This window comes from Saccopteryx bilineata, chromosome 6 (genome assembly GCF_036850765.1).
Source record: "Saccopteryx bilineata isolate mSacBil1 chromosome 6, mSacBil1_pri_phased_curated, whole genome shotgun sequence".
Classification (NCBI taxonomy): domain Eukaryota; kingdom Metazoa; phylum Chordata; class Mammalia; order Chiroptera; family Emballonuridae; genus Saccopteryx; species Saccopteryx bilineata.
In genome coordinates, this window is record NC_089495.1 from 1,822,348 (window position 1) to 1,839,111 (window position 16,764).

A 16,764-nucleotide genomic window follows, 5' to 3' on the forward strand; every position below is an offset into this window, starting at 1 on the left:
GTAATCACAGCTTACGCCCAAGGGCCCTCTCGTGGAAGCTAATGAGCCTTCATATCTATTTATGTAATTGTTCCCATCCCCAGGGTCACTGGTGGTGAACCCGATGGTCGGAAGGTGAGTGACACAGCTCCTGGCCGAGCAGGAATCGCAAAGCAAAGGTGAGCTGCATGTGCTGCTGGTCGTAGCTTCAATGCCACAGTATCGCTTGAACCTTCATGCTGTGACCCATTCGTGCCCCTTGAGAGGGGCTGCCTCCCTACCTCAGCCTGTGGTTATAAATGAGAGTCCCCGTCCCCTGACCAGGGGCAGGGAACTCTCAGCCCTCAGGCTCTCTCTGTGAGGGTCGCTGTCACACGCTCTCTGGTCGTCCATTTTAGGGCAGTTCTGCGCTTGGCATGCCTGAATTTTCTCCTACTCTGTTGAGAAGCGATGTCCGTCCTGATTCCCACACTGGCACTGGAAGTGTCCCCAGGGGCAGGTCTGTCCTTCCTGAGGTTACATCGCATGTCTTTCTGCTTGTCAGTCACTGCTAGAATCCGCCTCTCACGGGAACCAAACCTCCCTCCAGCGGTGGAGTTATCTCTTCCAGAGCGGGAGGGGAGGCTGCGAAAGGCCCCAGAAACTCCGAGCCCATCGGAGCCAAGAGTCCAGTTCCCTGTCCTGGTGAGTGCTCTGTCCCTGTCCCTCCCGCCACACTGCAGGCCTCCACGTTCCAGGGATGGACTGGGCTGGCTTCCTGCTCAGCCCCAGTCCCCGCTATGAAAGCAGGAAGCGGAGGTGGACACGCTGACCGCTGACAAACATGTCTAAGAGGAAACACATGAGAGCCGTGTGATGTAGAGGAAGAGCCAGGGGTGATGAAAGGACCCCCCACCCAGCAGAGAGGGTGCAGGAAGATGTGCAGATTTGAGAACAAAGGAGCATTTGGAGGAAAAGTGGCTCCGTTTCTATAACTTTGAGATGCGTAATGCGGCACGCGATCTCATGTTGAATCAGGAAGATTTAGTGATTGCTGCAACAACTCACTCTGCTGAGATCACTCAGAAATTTTAAAGGAAGCAGGGATGACGGAGAAAACAATACAGACTGTGGGGAAATGGAGGAATGAAGTTAAAACCACCAGCACCGTCCAGCAGACGTGGGCCCCACGGTAACTGGGTCTCAAGTCCGGGTGATGGAGACATCAGAGACGGACGTCACCCCCCAACACTCACACGCACGTGACGTGCGGAAAGCAGCGAGAGAGACGAGGAGAAAATACGCAGAAACGTTCCACTTCCACAGCCAAACACGTTGTCTAGAGGGACGTGCTCGTCTCAACATCCATCCCCGCTCGTCTCAACGTCCGTCCCCACTCGTCTCAACGTCCGTCCCCGCTCATCTCAACACCTCGTCTGTCCTCGCTTGTCTCCACGTCTGTCCCCGCTCGACTCAACGTCTTTCCGCGCTCGTCTCAACGTCTGTCCCCGCTCGACTCAACGTCTGTCCCTGCTCGTCTCAACGCCCAAAGTCTGTCCCCGCTCATCTCAACATCTGTCCCCATTCGTCTCAACGTCTGTCCCCGCTCGTCTCAACGCCCCCGCAATGCCTGTCCCACCAGGGTTTGTTCCCAGAGCTTCCGCTCCCGCCCAACGCGAGGAGACAGGCTGGAAACGTCTCCCACCGAGTCGGCCCATCTCCTCACTCGGGCGCGGACCCCCACGTCGTGTCCCTACGTCTCCACACAAGTTTCCTGTGAGACTGAAACTTAACTGAGGGGATGTGGTGACGGGGACAGTGGCACGTGGCTCAGGTGGATGGCCATCAAGTGTATACATTTTTTAATTTTAATTATTTTTTTCCAAGTGAGAGGAGGGGAGATAGACAGACTCCCCATGCGCCCCGACTGGGAGCCATGCCACAGTCCCCGTCTGCAGCCGATGCTCTGCCCATCTAGGGCCATGCTCACAACCACGCTCTTTTGAGCACCTGAGACGGAGGCTCCACAGAGCCATTCTCAGGGCCCGGGGCCGATGTGCTTGAACCAACTGAGCCATGGCTGCGGGAGGGGAAGAGAGAGAGAAGAGGAGGAAGTGTGGAAAGCAGATGGGCCTTCTCCTGTGTGCCCTGACCGAGCATCGAGCCTGAGACATCCTCAGGCCGGGCCGATGCTCTACCACTGAGACAGTATATTCTCAGACTTCGCTACTTTAGTTTCTATCCCCACGGCTTTGTTCCTCATGCTGGGGTAATGTCTATTCCACAGAAGGGCAGGAAGAAGGAGAGACCTGTGCAACAGGGAGGAGGAGGCTGTCCGTGCCCAGCTGCGAGAACTCGGTGCCGGGGACGGAGTGTACTGGGTCCCACGGATCCCACACGGCACCCCCCGGGGGTCCCCTCTTCAGAACCAAGGCAAGGTCTTGTCTCAGCTGTCGGGAGCTCCAGGTGGACTCCACCCAGGGGTCCCCTCCAGCGGGACTATGCCCTCTCGCCACGGGCACCCACATCAACAGTCAATGGCACCAGGACCAGCCTCTTGGCTTAATCTGGGGAGACTCTGAGAGGCTGTCCCAGCTCCGGAACTTTCTGCAGCACCAGGGAGGGCTCCCGGCGTATTGCACACGGCTCTATCTCCCCACCCCCTTGGGCTTCCTGACAGTATTCCCTAGCCCCCCCCCACGTTCCCACTGCTTTAAACCAGGCTCTTAACTTTTCTGTAATCTGTGTTAGATGTAAGAGCCTATCTATCTGGGGAAAAAGATAAAAAAGTACACATTAGAAATGCTTGGTGACATTTGACGGGGAATTTGCAAACATTAAAACACAAGGTTACTGGGAGCTGTTTCACGCAGCTTCACCCCCGTCTTCGGGACTTGAGGAGCCACTCTGTTACCCAGACAGGCACTCCCTGCCTGACTTCCGAGGGCACGCCATGTTCACACTAACAAGGCCAGGGCCGCGAGATCACTTTCCATACGGACCAGCGAGCATTCATGGGTTTGGTGGTCACACACCGTACCCCGAGTTCCACTCAGACCCTCTTTCAATGTGCACAGAGTCCCACGGGGGGGGGGAGAGTCCATGCTGAGCCGGAGGAGCTGATTCAACCACACAATAGAGAGGGGTCTCCAGAGACATAGCCACTGGGGACAGAGAGGGAGGTTCATCTGTGAATATGTGTCCCTCAGTCAGTCAGTGTGGCTATCTCTCTATCATCTACCTATCATCTATCTGTCTGTCTATCTAGACTATCTGTTTCTATACTATCTCTCTATCATCTACCTATCATCTATCTGTCTGTCTATCTAGACTATCTGTTTCTATACTATCTCTCTATCATCTCTCTATCATCTATCTGTCTGTCTATCTAGACTATCTGTTTCTATACTATCTCTCTATCATCTCTCTATCATCTATCTGTCTGTCTATCTAGACTATCTGTTTCTATACTATCTCTCTATCATCTACCTATCATCTATCTGTCTGTCTATCTAGACTATCTGTTTCTATACTATCTCTCTATCATCTACCTATCATCTATCTGTCTGTCTATCTAGACTATCTGTTTCTATACTATCTCTCTATCATCTCTCTATCATCTATCTGTCTGTCTATCTATCTAGACTATCTGTTTCTATACTATCTCTCTATCATCTACCTATCATCTATCTGTCTGTCTATATAGACTGTTTCTATACTATCTCTCTATCATCTATCTATCTATTTATCTAGACTGTGTCTATAAATAAACAGATTGCTTTGTTAAAAGGACGGCCCATGCTATGGGCCAGCAGAGCTGAGGCTATGGGTCCAGCCAGATCTCAGCCCCCAGCCTCAGTTTGAAGACCAGTGTTTCTCCCCCGAGACGGTCTGGCAGACAGAGGAACCCTCCCCCACCCAGCCTGTTCTCCGCGGGCCTCCAGCTGGCTGGGGGAAGCCCACCACACTGAGGAGGGCAGTCTGCTGTACTCAGTCTGTGGGGCAGATGCCAACCTCACGCAGAAAGCCCTTGCCCGACACACCCAGGATGTGCCTGGCCGAAGGCAGGGCACCGTGGCCTGGTCAAGCTGACTCACAGGCATCTCAGGGACGACACACCATCAATGCTGTCTCTCCCAGCGCGGGGAAGGCAGGCTGTCTGCACCACATCACAGGTCCCCAGGCTCAGCGCGTCTACGTGGGGCCACACCTCCGCTCTCACTGACCCCAAATGCAGACCCCTGGGGACAGACCGAGGGGCCCAACCCGCACCTCACTCCCTCCCCCTGAGGGTGGGTTCGCAGGACACCGTTCTGCTTCCGGCAGGAAACAGTCGTGCGGAACTCAGGTTATTGCCCTGCACTGACTCTTAGCGTGAGCCTACGTAACTTTCATTCGACTCACAGCAACCCACCTCAGGGAACAACGCCTCCCACGGGCCCCCGCTGAAATTTAAATAGCTACGGCAACTTACGTCAGGCGTGATTTCTGAAGACGCTATTCATCAACATGAGTCACGGACTCTAACTGCACATTATTTCTGTGACCAAAGTGATCCACATGAACCCACGAGCTATAAACAGTGAAGCCGTACCAATGCGGGGCCACTAGCATTACACACTCGTCACTGTTGGTACAAATACCCAGACAGCGAACTTGCTTCGCGCGGACCTTCCTCTGTACGAGGAGTGGCCAGTGATCACGAGGAAGCCCTTTCCAGGTTGAGAACAGCTATTTTTCCTTTCTTTCCCACTGAATTAAAATCTAATGCAAACTTTATTTTAATGTATGCAATCTCAAGCTGTATGACATTATTCTAATATTTTAAAAAGAATCTTGCTGTATTACTAAATGCAAGATTGGCTTACAGAAGCAGTTCTTTTGATCCTCAGTAATTACTTGTCTAACTTATGATAGGAATTTAAAAATAATAAAGTGGAAAAGCTATGCACTAAACCTATACTAGCTTTTCATATAGATCGTGCTGGCACTTGCTATAGATAAGTGAATTGTACATATATAAATTACACTGGGGAACAAAGTTTTTGTTGCATCCACAAAAAAACTTGTTCTCACATATTTCGAGTGTGCTGATCTCAAATCTGACATTAGTTTTTCTCTGTAAGGTATTGGATTTTTTTGCAATTCAAGATTTTAGGTTTTCATCTTATTGTAAAATTTTCAACATTTAGTTTAACATAATGAAGTAGAATATCTTCTTGGGCATCAGCTTTGTGAAAGTATAATAATTTATATAATGCAGTAAATACACTGAAAGATATGATTGCATCAGAATTTGTCTACGATTTTGAAATAGAACATATTAAATCACTTATTTTAATCATAAAATTTGCACGAAACTTATTTAAATTCTATTCAGGCAAAAATCTGCATTTGTAGCTCTTGTGTTTGTGTATTTGTTGAGGACAATCTCGTTTGATGCTCCAGCAGTAGTCTGCTCATCACTAACAGCTCCAAGATTTTCAGGAAACTTATCAAGGTGACTCTTTAGGAAGTGAATCTTAATGCTCATGTTACATCCAATGTTGCGGAAAGCAAACAACATCCTTGGAACCAGAAGTTCATAGTTTTCTGCTTTTTTGTTGCCAAGGAAGTTCTTTGTAACTGCCACAAAAGACTGCCATAATGCTTTCTCCTCCATATTCATCTTCCTGGCAAATTCTTAGTCACATATTAGGGTTCGAATTTGAGGTCCATTGAATATACCAGCTTTTATCTTCTCAAAAGACAAGGCAGGAAAAGCAGAAATAATATGTTGAAAGCATTCACTTTCTCTATTCAAAGCCTGAACAAACTGCTTCATTAAGACAAGTTGGATGTGAAGTGGGGGGAAAATGATCCTGTCTCGATTAACTACAGGTTCATTCACAATATTCTGCATCCCTACTTCCAGAGCTTCACGTTTTGGCCACTCCTTCTGTGTCAAGTGTTTCTCCCGAGCTCAGGTATCCCACAAACACAGAAAGCAAGGATACTTTGTGAAACCTCTCTGTTATCCTAGCAGAAAATTTACCATTTTAAGATCCACACAAATGATCGGTTATGCTCCTCATACTTCAGAATGTCAAGGACAATTTTTTTTTTTTTCATTTTTTCTGAAGCTGGAAACGGGGAGAGACAGTCAGACAGACTCCCGCATGCGCCCGACCGGGATCCACCCGGCACGCCCACCAGGGGCGACGCTCTGCCCACCAGGGGGCGATGCTCTGCCCATCCTGGGCGTCGCCATGTTGCGACCAGAGCCACTCTAGCGCCTGGGGCAGAGGCCACAGAGCCATCCCCAGCGCCCGGGCCATCTTTGCTCCAATGGAGCCCTGGCTGCGGGAGGGGAAGAGAGAGACAGAGAGGAAAGCGCGGCGGAGGGGTGGAGAAGCAAATGGGCGGTTCTCCTGTGTGCCCTGGCCGGGAATCGAACCCGGGTCCTCCGCACGCTAGTCAAGGAAAATTTTTATATCATTCTTACTAAGTCATTCAATTCGGGTTGGCTAAACTGCTGAGGGGTTAATGACTGTTTGGCATCAGAAGAAGACCCTTCAGATTCTACAACTATTTCCTCATGCATCTTATCAAAATACACTTGATCACCATGTTCACTTTCTTCATCCTTAGAAAAAACAAAACCATTGAAAACTTGACCCTGAGTATCTCAGAGTGCGGGATAGGTCGTATTGCTGAAGGAATATTAGGATATGTGATCCTATGCCATTTTTTCTTGCCAGCGCCCTTTGTATGGATCAGACAGAAATAACAGTCATTGCTGTGGTCCTTAGGTTCACGCCAAACCATGGGAATACCAAAAGGCATTCCTTTGCATTTTCCTTTTGTCCAGTCAGAAAGCATTTCCTCACAATTATGACACACAATATGAGGAGCCCAATTCTTGTCTTGATCGCCAAGGGGAACTTGACAATAGGCAATATACGCATGTGTCACAAATGATGAAATATTGCGCCTTTGACATTAAAGTGTGTAACAGCCACATATATAACAGAAGGTGTCAGGACTATTCTTACATTTACACCTACTCGAAGAAGCCATGATTCAATCTTAAAACAAAATAAGAGGGTGTTTTTATCAGATAATAATTTTTTACATTAAAAAAAAACTACAATTATGTAAAAGTTGCCGGGCGTGGTGGCGCGCCTGTAGTCCCAGCTACTCGGGGGGCTGAGGCAGGAGGATCGCTTGAGCCCAAGAGTTCTGGACTGTAGTGCGCTATGCCGATCGGGTGTCCGCACTAAGTTCGGCATCAAAATGGTGACCTCCCGGGAGCGGGGGACCACCAGGTTGCCTAAGGAGGGGTGAACCGGCCCAGGTCGGCAATTATGTAAAAGTGATGTTTGTAAAACATTAATTGCCTTGTGGTTATGTTCAATCCAAGAGCCATTGCCCTTTAACTCCAATTTAAAAACCAATGCATGTCATTAACTGTAACAAAAAGCAATTAAAATTGCATAAAAACTAGAGCATGCCCCAAAAAACAGATTTCAGATTTGGAACCAGCGATGCAACAATATATACATACAACATGCAACAGAACCTCATGCAACAGAAAATAAAAAATATTGTTCCCCAGTGTTTTATATACATGATTTATACACATATATGCATTCTATATGGTCTATATCAGGGGTCCCCAAACTATGGCCCATGGGCCGAATGTGGCCCCCTGAGGCCATTTATCTGGCCCCCACCGCACTTCTCAAAGGGGCACCTCTTTCATTGGTGGTCAGTGAGAGGAGCATAGTTCCCATTGAAATACTGGTCAGTTTGTTGATTTAAATTTACTTGTTCTTTATTTTAAATATTGTATTTGTTCCCGTTTTGTTTTTTTACTTTAAAATAAGATATGTGCAGTGTGCATAGGGATTTGTTCATAGTTTTTTTTATAGTCCGGCCCTCCAACGGTCTGAGGGACAGTGAACTGGCCCCCTGTGTAAAAAGTTTGGGGACCCCTGGTCTATATGTTATATATTATATATCATATACAATATATATGAGGGTTATAGGGTTTGGGAAATAGATGGATAGTGTTGCCTCGTGAACATTCACTATAATGATTTATATCATATATATTATCTTTTAGGGTTTTTGAATAGATTATGCTGAATTAACTATTTTCAGGTGAAAGGTTTTACACACACAGAGCTCACCTTCTCACATCACTTCCCCAGACATCTAGCATATCTCCTCAGAGAATGCAGTTTTATGCTTTGCACATTTTCCCCAATAATTCTGTTACAGCAGATTATCAGTTATCATACTCTCTCTCTCTCTATATATATATATATATATACACACACACACACACACACACGCGCGCGCACATCTGTGATGTCCATGTTTGTGTAAACGCATGGACGTGGACATAGAACCCTATAAGCACAGGACCATTTACGTTAGCTGATGTTTCCCTTCGCCACTCCAGAACCACGGGAGTGACCAGCTGTGCCTCGCTGTCTCAGCGTTTCCTCTGCTCCCCGTTCTGCCCCCTGCGGTTCCCAGGGAGAGGCAGGCTGTTCCCTGTGTCCCCTCACCCCAGCGGCTGTAACACACATTGTCCTTTAGAAGGTGACATCAGTTGAATGTGCTCCGTGGGCACCTGGCGGGGAGGTGGGGGAGGTGGACGTCTCTGAGGGTCAGAGACGGAGCGGAGAAAGCGCTGGTGTGCCCCGGATGAGCCGTCCTGTGATGGAGGTCTGAGCGGGCGGTACGGCCCGAGGTCGGGGAGGCGGGAGAGGTGGACGTCTCTGAGGGCCAGAGACGGAGCGGAGGGGGAAAGCCCCGGTGACCCCGGATGAGCCTCCCTGTGACAGAGGTCTGAGCGGGCGGTACGGCCCTAGGTCAGGGAGGCGGGAGAGGTGGACGTCTCTGAGGGTCAGAGACGGAGCGGAGAAAGCGCTGGTGTGCCCCGGATGAGCCGCCCTGTGACAGAAGTCTGAGCGGGCGGTATGGCCCTAGGTCAGGGAGGCGGGAGAGGTGGACGTCTCTGAGGGTCAGAGACAGAGCGGAGGGAGACAGCCCCGTGCACCCCAGATGAGCCGCCCTGTGACGGAGGTCTGAGCGGGCGGTACAGCCCGAGGTCCTCCCACGCCCCTCCCCACCAGGTGGTGTCTGCATTGCTGTGTGTTCCTGAGTGGGGAGCTCCTGGGAGGGACCACAGGGCCCCAAGTCACAGAGACCATGGGCATCTCAGGATATCAAGTGTGGCCCAAAGCTTGGGGGACCCCACAAATGCACTGAACCCCTTACAGAACTCAGGGAGTTCTCAACATCTCAGTGAGATGGGCGTGCATCGGCAGGTAGGGGTGACGGGTCTCCTTCCTCGTCGTGACCGAGATTCAATCCGCTGACACTTCGTTAGGACGGAGTCTCTGAAAGAGACCCCTATGTGATGCTGCTGGCACAGCCACATCTGTCTGCAGTGTGTAAGGGAACAGACACTCGTGCCTACAGGAGTGACGTCATACGCAGTGGGGATTCCGGGGCGACACACAGGGAATGTCGACGGCCATTCCACCAGCCAAGTCAGAAGGCGAGAAAAGGGATTCTTATAATTCCCAGATATTGTACCATAAGCACTAAATATTCCTATCACAAAAATCTTACCTGAAGAGAAACCGCAGTAGTCAAATAACAGCCAGCATGTCTTGCCCTGTGTGCTGTGGGTGCTGCATGCTCTAGTCATTTTGAGTTTTACAACTGGCTTAGGAAACAGATGTCATTATCATTCCCTCCCTTTTTGTAAATGAGGGTCAGACACAGGGAGTTTACAGAATGCTCCCGGGTCACACAGCCAATCAGTGGAGAATGGGTACCCAGGGTGGGCTGTGCTCTCAGCCGCCACCCGTGAACAAGCGTCAGGCAAAATCCAGACCTAGAAAGTCACAGCACATGTAAGTATCAGCTGTCTACAGTTCTCGATACTATAATTCAGGATTGACACTACGTTTGAAATCAAACGACGTTAAGTATTCTTATTTTTGATGATCACCTTTACAAGTGTTTTTATTTCCTCTCCAACTGCTAGCTTCATGTCACACTCTGAAAAGACCGATTTCTCCGATGTCTTCTCTTGATATATATCCTTTTAATGTGTCAAATCCTTGATTCACATATTTGTTTTATTTTGATTATCTTATTGACTTTGGAATGTTGTTTTTTCGAAAGATGAGTGATCCGGCTCTCAGGATCCGATGGCCATCGCAATTCTCCGGAAGCTGAACTTTCAGCTCCTGTGTAACAGACCATCGAGACTCTGAGCAGGCACTAGCTAGTCAGACGTAATTGTGGTTAACGCTGTGTGGCCGTTCAAATGGAAATAGGAATACTTCAATTTAACTGAGAGTACAGCACCTCTCCTAGTCAGGGACCCACAGTCTGGTGGGGGGCTGGCCTCTCTAGGGTCCATACCACCAACTCTGAGATGTGTGCCTTCCTGCTGCTGGGGCGAATCTCCCGCCCGCCGCCCCGCTGGGAAGCATTCGGTCCTCCACTGAGGGTTTCAGACTCCACAAAAGTAAAGGCCACGTGGGGTTCACGCTTTCTTGAATAACGGTCTTGTGGAAAGAAGTTCAATGAAAGGTCAAGTCTGAAAACCCAAATGTCAGAAGTCTTCAGCAATTATGGATGCCTTTTATTCCTGACCTTTGGATGGGGTGTAAATATCATATTTTGTTTGTTTTGTTATAGCATTTCTCACTAAAAACAGTCAGCGAGGCCGCACCCCACCAGACTCTGTCGGTAAGGACACGTGTGGGGCCCTGTCCTCACTATGGGGCTCCTTCACCTCACAGGGAGGAGCGTGGCCATGGCCCATGTGGTCACCTCTGCACCTCCACCCCCACGGGGCTCAGGGTTCTGTGGCTCGGAAACACTTCTCAATCACCTGCCTCGTGGGCTTGATATGCAATGACTTCCTGTCACATGTGTCCAGCGCTGGAACCTTGGCAGTGCACGCACGTATACGAGCACGTGTCTACTCAAGTCACAAAGCAAATCGGGCGGAAGACAGAGTCCCGACTCTCCTGGTTGACACGTCTCCCTCTCGACCACAGGGGCACCGCCTGCCCTGTCGACGACTCTGATGCCCTCCGTGATGGGTGGAGGGGCCGCTCCCTAAGTTAGAAACTGCGTCAGAGGAGCATCCAGAGAACGCACACACACGGACAATTAGCAACACGGAACTCACCGTGCTGATGGACGCAAAGCCACCAGAGTCACCCGCAGGGCGGTGACCCACTGCGCCCGTCCATACAAAGGGCACTGGCCTTAGGAGTCATTTCCAACTACGTCCTGCACTGAAACCGCTCACGGGCCAGGAGGGCCACAGGCCACTGCAGAACCAGGACCAGGACCAGGACCAGGAGGGCCACAGACCACCGCAGAACCATGACCAGGACCAGGAGGGCCACAGACCACCGCAGAACCAGGACCAGGACCAGGACCAGGACCAGGAGGGCCACAGACCACCGCAGAACCAGGACCAGGACCAGGAGGGCCACAGACCACCGCAGAACCAGGACCAGGACCAGGACCAGGAGGGCCACAGACCACCGCAGAACCAGGACCAGGACCAGGAGGGCCACAGATCACCGCAGAACCAGGACCAGGACCAGGACCAGGACCAGGAGGGCCACAGACCACTGCAGAACCAGGACCAGGACCAGGACCAGGACCAGGACCAGGAGGGCCACAGACCACTGCAGGACCAGGACCAAGACCAGGACCAGGACCAGGACCAGGGCTGCGTCCTGGACACTGAAAGGGTGCCGCGTCATCTTTCTTTCCTGCCCAGGCCCACGGCATCACTTTCCCCGACAATAACTTACACTTAACCCTGTCTGCAGCCCACTCCCCTCCAGCACAGGACTCCCACGTCACCTTCGGATTGTATGTGCCTGTTCCTTCCATTCCTTCAAATTTTAACACTTAACTTGTGAGAGTGTCTAAAACTTTGAAAATTCAGACCTATATTTATGTTTGACTCTGAACTCACTGGATATGTTCTTATAGTTACAAACAGCATTCTTCTTAAACAATGGGTTGTGTGTGTGTGTGTGTGTTAGTAACAGTGTCTGAAGGGGTTGAAAATGCAGCCTCCTGTTTGTTTTGGTAAAATAACTACTATCCCCTGCCATCAGTTAGTATAAGAATGGTCCTGCAGAGACTTCTCACGTCTACAGCTTGAGAGCAGGGTGACAGCTTCTTGCCCACCGTGGTGAAAATGGCCCCCACTGACTCCTGGTTAGGAGCTCTGCGTTGGTTGGGAGCGCCTGGTATAATCGTAGGGAATAGCATCGATTTCCCAGAGAGGTTCTGGGGGCGAGCACAGAGCAAGGCCTGGGCGGAGCTGGGCCCACGCCTGGGAGCTCCCTCCCGCGCTGGGTCCCGGGACTCAGGCCGGGGCCTCGGTCAACGGCAGGGCATTGGGGAGTGGCCGGCCAACATCAACCAGTCTACGTCACTCTGGGTTCATTATAGCCTTGGCTACTTGTGTCCATTTTTTGAAATTTTATATAATAATAATAATAATAAAAAAATACAGCGAATACACAAGGTTAAGGATCTGTTTCCTAAGGGGCCCTCCCCGAGGAAAGCCCCCGGCGGGGTTCTGCACAAACAGGTGACACGGAGCAGGAGGCCGGCTTGCTGCCCTCCGGAGGACTGGCCACTGGGTGCACGGCCCCCAGGAGTCCACACACTCGGTCTCCTCCCCTGCAGGTGCCCTCTCTTCCCCAGAGGCTCTGATCACAGCTCACAGACAAGCTTGCTTTTTCCTCTTGCACAGCGTGTGGTCCTGTTTTCCTGTGGCTCCCCTACACCTCCGGGCCTCTGTCCACACCCAACAGCTCTGCAGGAGGAGGGACGCAATCCACCACCACCACAACATGCCTACTGTGTGCATAGTAAGACTCCCTTGGAGACAGGAGTAACGGGTCCCTCTCGGGACGGGCTGACTGCCGAGAAGGACGCGTGCCCCCAGCCCCACAGCCTCTGGCTTCTGTGCCGTCTCACTTTCCCTTGTGACATAAGGGCAGACATCACAGCAAACCAAAAAGTCCAACATTCTCCCCGGCAGACAGAGCTGTAACCAGAACCTGAATGGCAGAAGTTGGAAGTATTTTCCTCTGTTCTTACACGTCTCTCTGACCTGTCGATGTTGCTTCCTTTCGCACGTGGAGAGCACCGCGCCCTCTGCAGAAGGAGGCGGGCGCGCGGCCCGTGTGTGTCCGGGACGCACCCTGAGGCGGACACGCAGCCCACGTGTCCGGGACGCACCCCGAGGCGCGCACGCAGCCCCGCGTGTCCGGGACGCACCCTGAGGCGCGCACGCAGCCCCGCGTGTCCGGGACGCACCCCGAGGCGCGCACGCAGCCCCGCGTGTCCGGGACGCACCCCGAGGCGCGCACGCAGCCCCGCGTGTCCGGGACGCACCCCGAGGCGCGCACGCAGCCCCGCGTGTCCGGGACGCACCCCGCGGCGCGCACGCAGCCCCGCGTGTCCGGGACGCACCCCGCGGCGCGCACGCAGCCCCGCGTGTCCGGGACGCACCCTGAGGCGCGCACGCAGCCTGCGTGTCCTGGACGTACCTTGGTACACGGCCTTGAAGCCCGGCGAGGCGATGCTGTCGTCCGACTGCAGGTGCAGCCACATCTGGTTGCTCATGCTCACGATCAGGTCGGGAACGCTGGACCCGGTGAGCCTGCAGAGAAGGGAGAGGGTCAGCCCGTCAGCGCGACACCAGCTATCGGTACACTTTCCTCGAAGGGGGTCTTGCTGCTTGCGCAGAAGAGCCCCTACACCCAGGAAGACCCTCCGCAGCATGGCCACCTGTAACTGAGAATCCCAGCTCAACCTCCACACCGCTGCTGCTCCACAGCCGTTATTCTAGGCCAAACCTGCAAACCCGTACCTTCCATTTTAAAAGCCAAGAGAGAGTGACCAATGGCCCCCCCATCTGTCTAAAACGGAAGGGCTCCTGTGCAGAATTTTCGGTACTAACACAGGGGCAGAGCATTGTCCTGATACATCAAGGTTGTGGGTTTGATCCCTGGTCAGGGCACACACAAGAATCAACCAATGAATGCATAAATGCAACAACAAATCGATGTTTCTCTCTCTCTCTCTACCCCCTTCCTCTCTCTCTCAAATTAAAAATATTAAGTAAAAATACAGCAGGGATGTGCTAGGAAACCAGGTGGGGCTGGTCACCCAGTGTCAGGGACAGCGATGGTCCTTGGCTGTGTTGTCACACTGCATCACACCCCAACACGAAAGCGCTCGTATGACAGCTGAGAAATGTTCCCTTCACAAAATGCTTGGGTTGCTTTGTCTGGAATGATCCTGAACATCTACCAAAAAATCTCTTTTGAACCAGACCGGGCAGTGGCGCAGTGGATACAGCATCGGACTGGGACTTGGAGGACCCAGGTTCAAATCCCTGAGGTTGCCAGCTTGAGTGTAGGCTCATCTGGTTTGAGCAAGGCTCACCAGCTTGAGCCCAAGGTCGCTGGCTCGAGCAAGGGGTCACTCGGTCTGCTGTAGCCCTCGGTCAAGACACATATGAGAAAGCAATCAATGAACAACTCAAGTGCCGCAATGAAGAATTGATGCTTCTCATCTCTCTCCCTTCCTGTCTGTCCCTATCTGTCCCTCTGTCTCTCTCACAAAGAAAAATCTCTTTTGAAATGTCTCATAGGATGGAATAAGATTCGGCAGTAAAAGGAAGGGACTCTCAAGTCATGAAAAGACCGGGAGGAACCTAACCTGCTTATGACAGAGAGAATGAAGCCAGCTGACAGGGCTCCATGCTGTGTGACTCCAACTCGGACATCCTGGGCAGGGCAGAGCTATGGGGACAGTAACACCACCAGGGGCTGTCCTCCTGGGCAGGGCAGAGCTATGGGGACAGTAACACCATCAGGGGCTGTCATCCTGGGAAAGGATGAACTTTGGGGACAGTAACACCATCATGGGGTGGAACATTCCCATTCACTGCAAGGACTCAGACTGCCAGGTTCACACGTTAAAACCTGTTTCCTTCCGGTTCCTCCTGCAGGTCCCCAGAACTGACGTCCCCAGAACTGCCACCCCCAGAACTGCATCCCCAGAACTGACGCCCCCCGGAACTGCCGCCCCCGGAACTGACGCCCCCCAGAACTGCCGCGCCCGGAACTGATGCCCCCGGAACTGACGCGCCCCAGAACTGACGCCCCCCAGAACTGACGCGCCCCAGAACTGACGCCCCCAGAACTGCCGCCCCCAGAACTGCGTCCCCAGAACTGACGCCCCAGAACTGCGTCCCCAGAACTGACGCCCCAGAACTGCGTCCCCAGAACTGACGCCCCCAGAACTGCGTCCCCAGAACTGACGCCCCAGAACTGACGCCCCCAGAACTGCGTCCCCAGAACTGACGCCCCAGAACTGCGTCCCCAGAACTGACGCCCCAGAACTGCGTCCCCAGAACTGACGCCCCCAGAACTGCGTCCCCAGAACTGACGCCCCAAAACTGCGTCCCCAGAACTGACGCCCCAGAACTGCGTCCCCAGAACTGCCGTCCCCAGAACTGACACCCCCAGAACTGACGCCCCCAGAACTGCTGCCCCCAGAACTGCCGCCCCCAGAACTGCCGCCCCCAGAACTGACGCCCCCCAGAACTGACGCCCCAGAACTGACGCCCCCAGAACTGACGCCCCCCAGAACTGACGCCCCCAGAACTGCCGTCCCCAGAACTGACGCCCCCAGAACTGACGCCCCCCAGAACTGACGCCCCCAGAACTGACGCCCCCAGAACTGCGTCAGTTAGCTTGCCCTCACAAAGGGACTGTTTAAACAAAGAAACAAGGGTTATTGTCACAGTTGACAACTGCTTAACTGTTTCAAACAAAATCAATTTTCTTTCAATAATTTGTAACTAAGAAATAAAGCAGCTACTCTTAACAGACATTGTAACACCCACTTTAAACTGCCTTTTTTAAAAAAACTTCATTTTTTCCCCAAATTGGCTTTACAGGACATCCTGTTTTGGTTTAAACTTAAAAATAAATTTTTTTCTAATGAAGCACTGATTTATTTTGGTTCACCTGTGAGAAAGTTACCATAGAACCCTGGGTCGGGTGGGGGGGAGAAGCACCCCGTGTGGAAGGAGCCGGCTGCCATTGCCCCGTCCCCCGGAGCGGGAACTGCTAGCCTGTCCTCAGCAGCTCAAGCTTTGACCACAGGATCGCTCGACCACTCTCCAGACATACTACGTATGACAGTCTTTCAGTCTTTGGGTGCTTGGCACCCAAGGAAATCCCTGCCCAGAGAGCCCCTTCTTCCCGGGAATCAAGCAAGAGTTCTGGAAGGCTCTGAGGGTTCTCCCTGGGCACTTCTTCACTTCCTTAAGCAACGTGAGGACCCCTGCTCACAGGTCACTGCAAACCCCGTGTAAGCCTCATGGAAGACAAGCGTCTCCTGGGAGGGCACCCCACATCTGTCCCCTTCCACATCCTCAACTCCCTGGAGCAGAAGCTTATGTCCCTGGTCTTTCTCTCCCCAGACTCTGGCATATAACAGGCACATTTTTTTTGAATAAATGCATAGATGATTAATAAATATTTTCAGTCATGCATTTATTCAAAGGAACCGCATGTTTAAACTGATAAGAATATTTCCAAAGAACGATCTCCATCTTTGTTCCCGCTGAGCCTTTCGGGATGTGGCACCTGAGGGTTCCATTCATAGCTGTGCGTTAACATACTCCACTATTTCAGCTACATTGTGTCACCTTGATGTCAGGTT

The 16,764-nt window shown here is 51.8% G+C and overlaps 1 protein-coding gene across 1 annotated transcript in view; it reads right to left on the reverse strand.

Moving 5' to 3' along the window:
- CSMD1 (CUB and Sushi multiple domains 1) overlaps positions 1–16,764 on the reverse strand; it is a 1,658,614-nt gene that overhangs the window by 373,063 nt on the left and 1,268,787 nt on the right. The window contains exon 12 of the mRNA XM_066237815.1: positions 13,572–13,684. Coding sequence (XP_066093912.1) covers positions 13,572–13,684 — 113 coding nt within the window. The remainder of the gene's footprint in view (positions 1–13,571; positions 13,685–16,764) is intronic.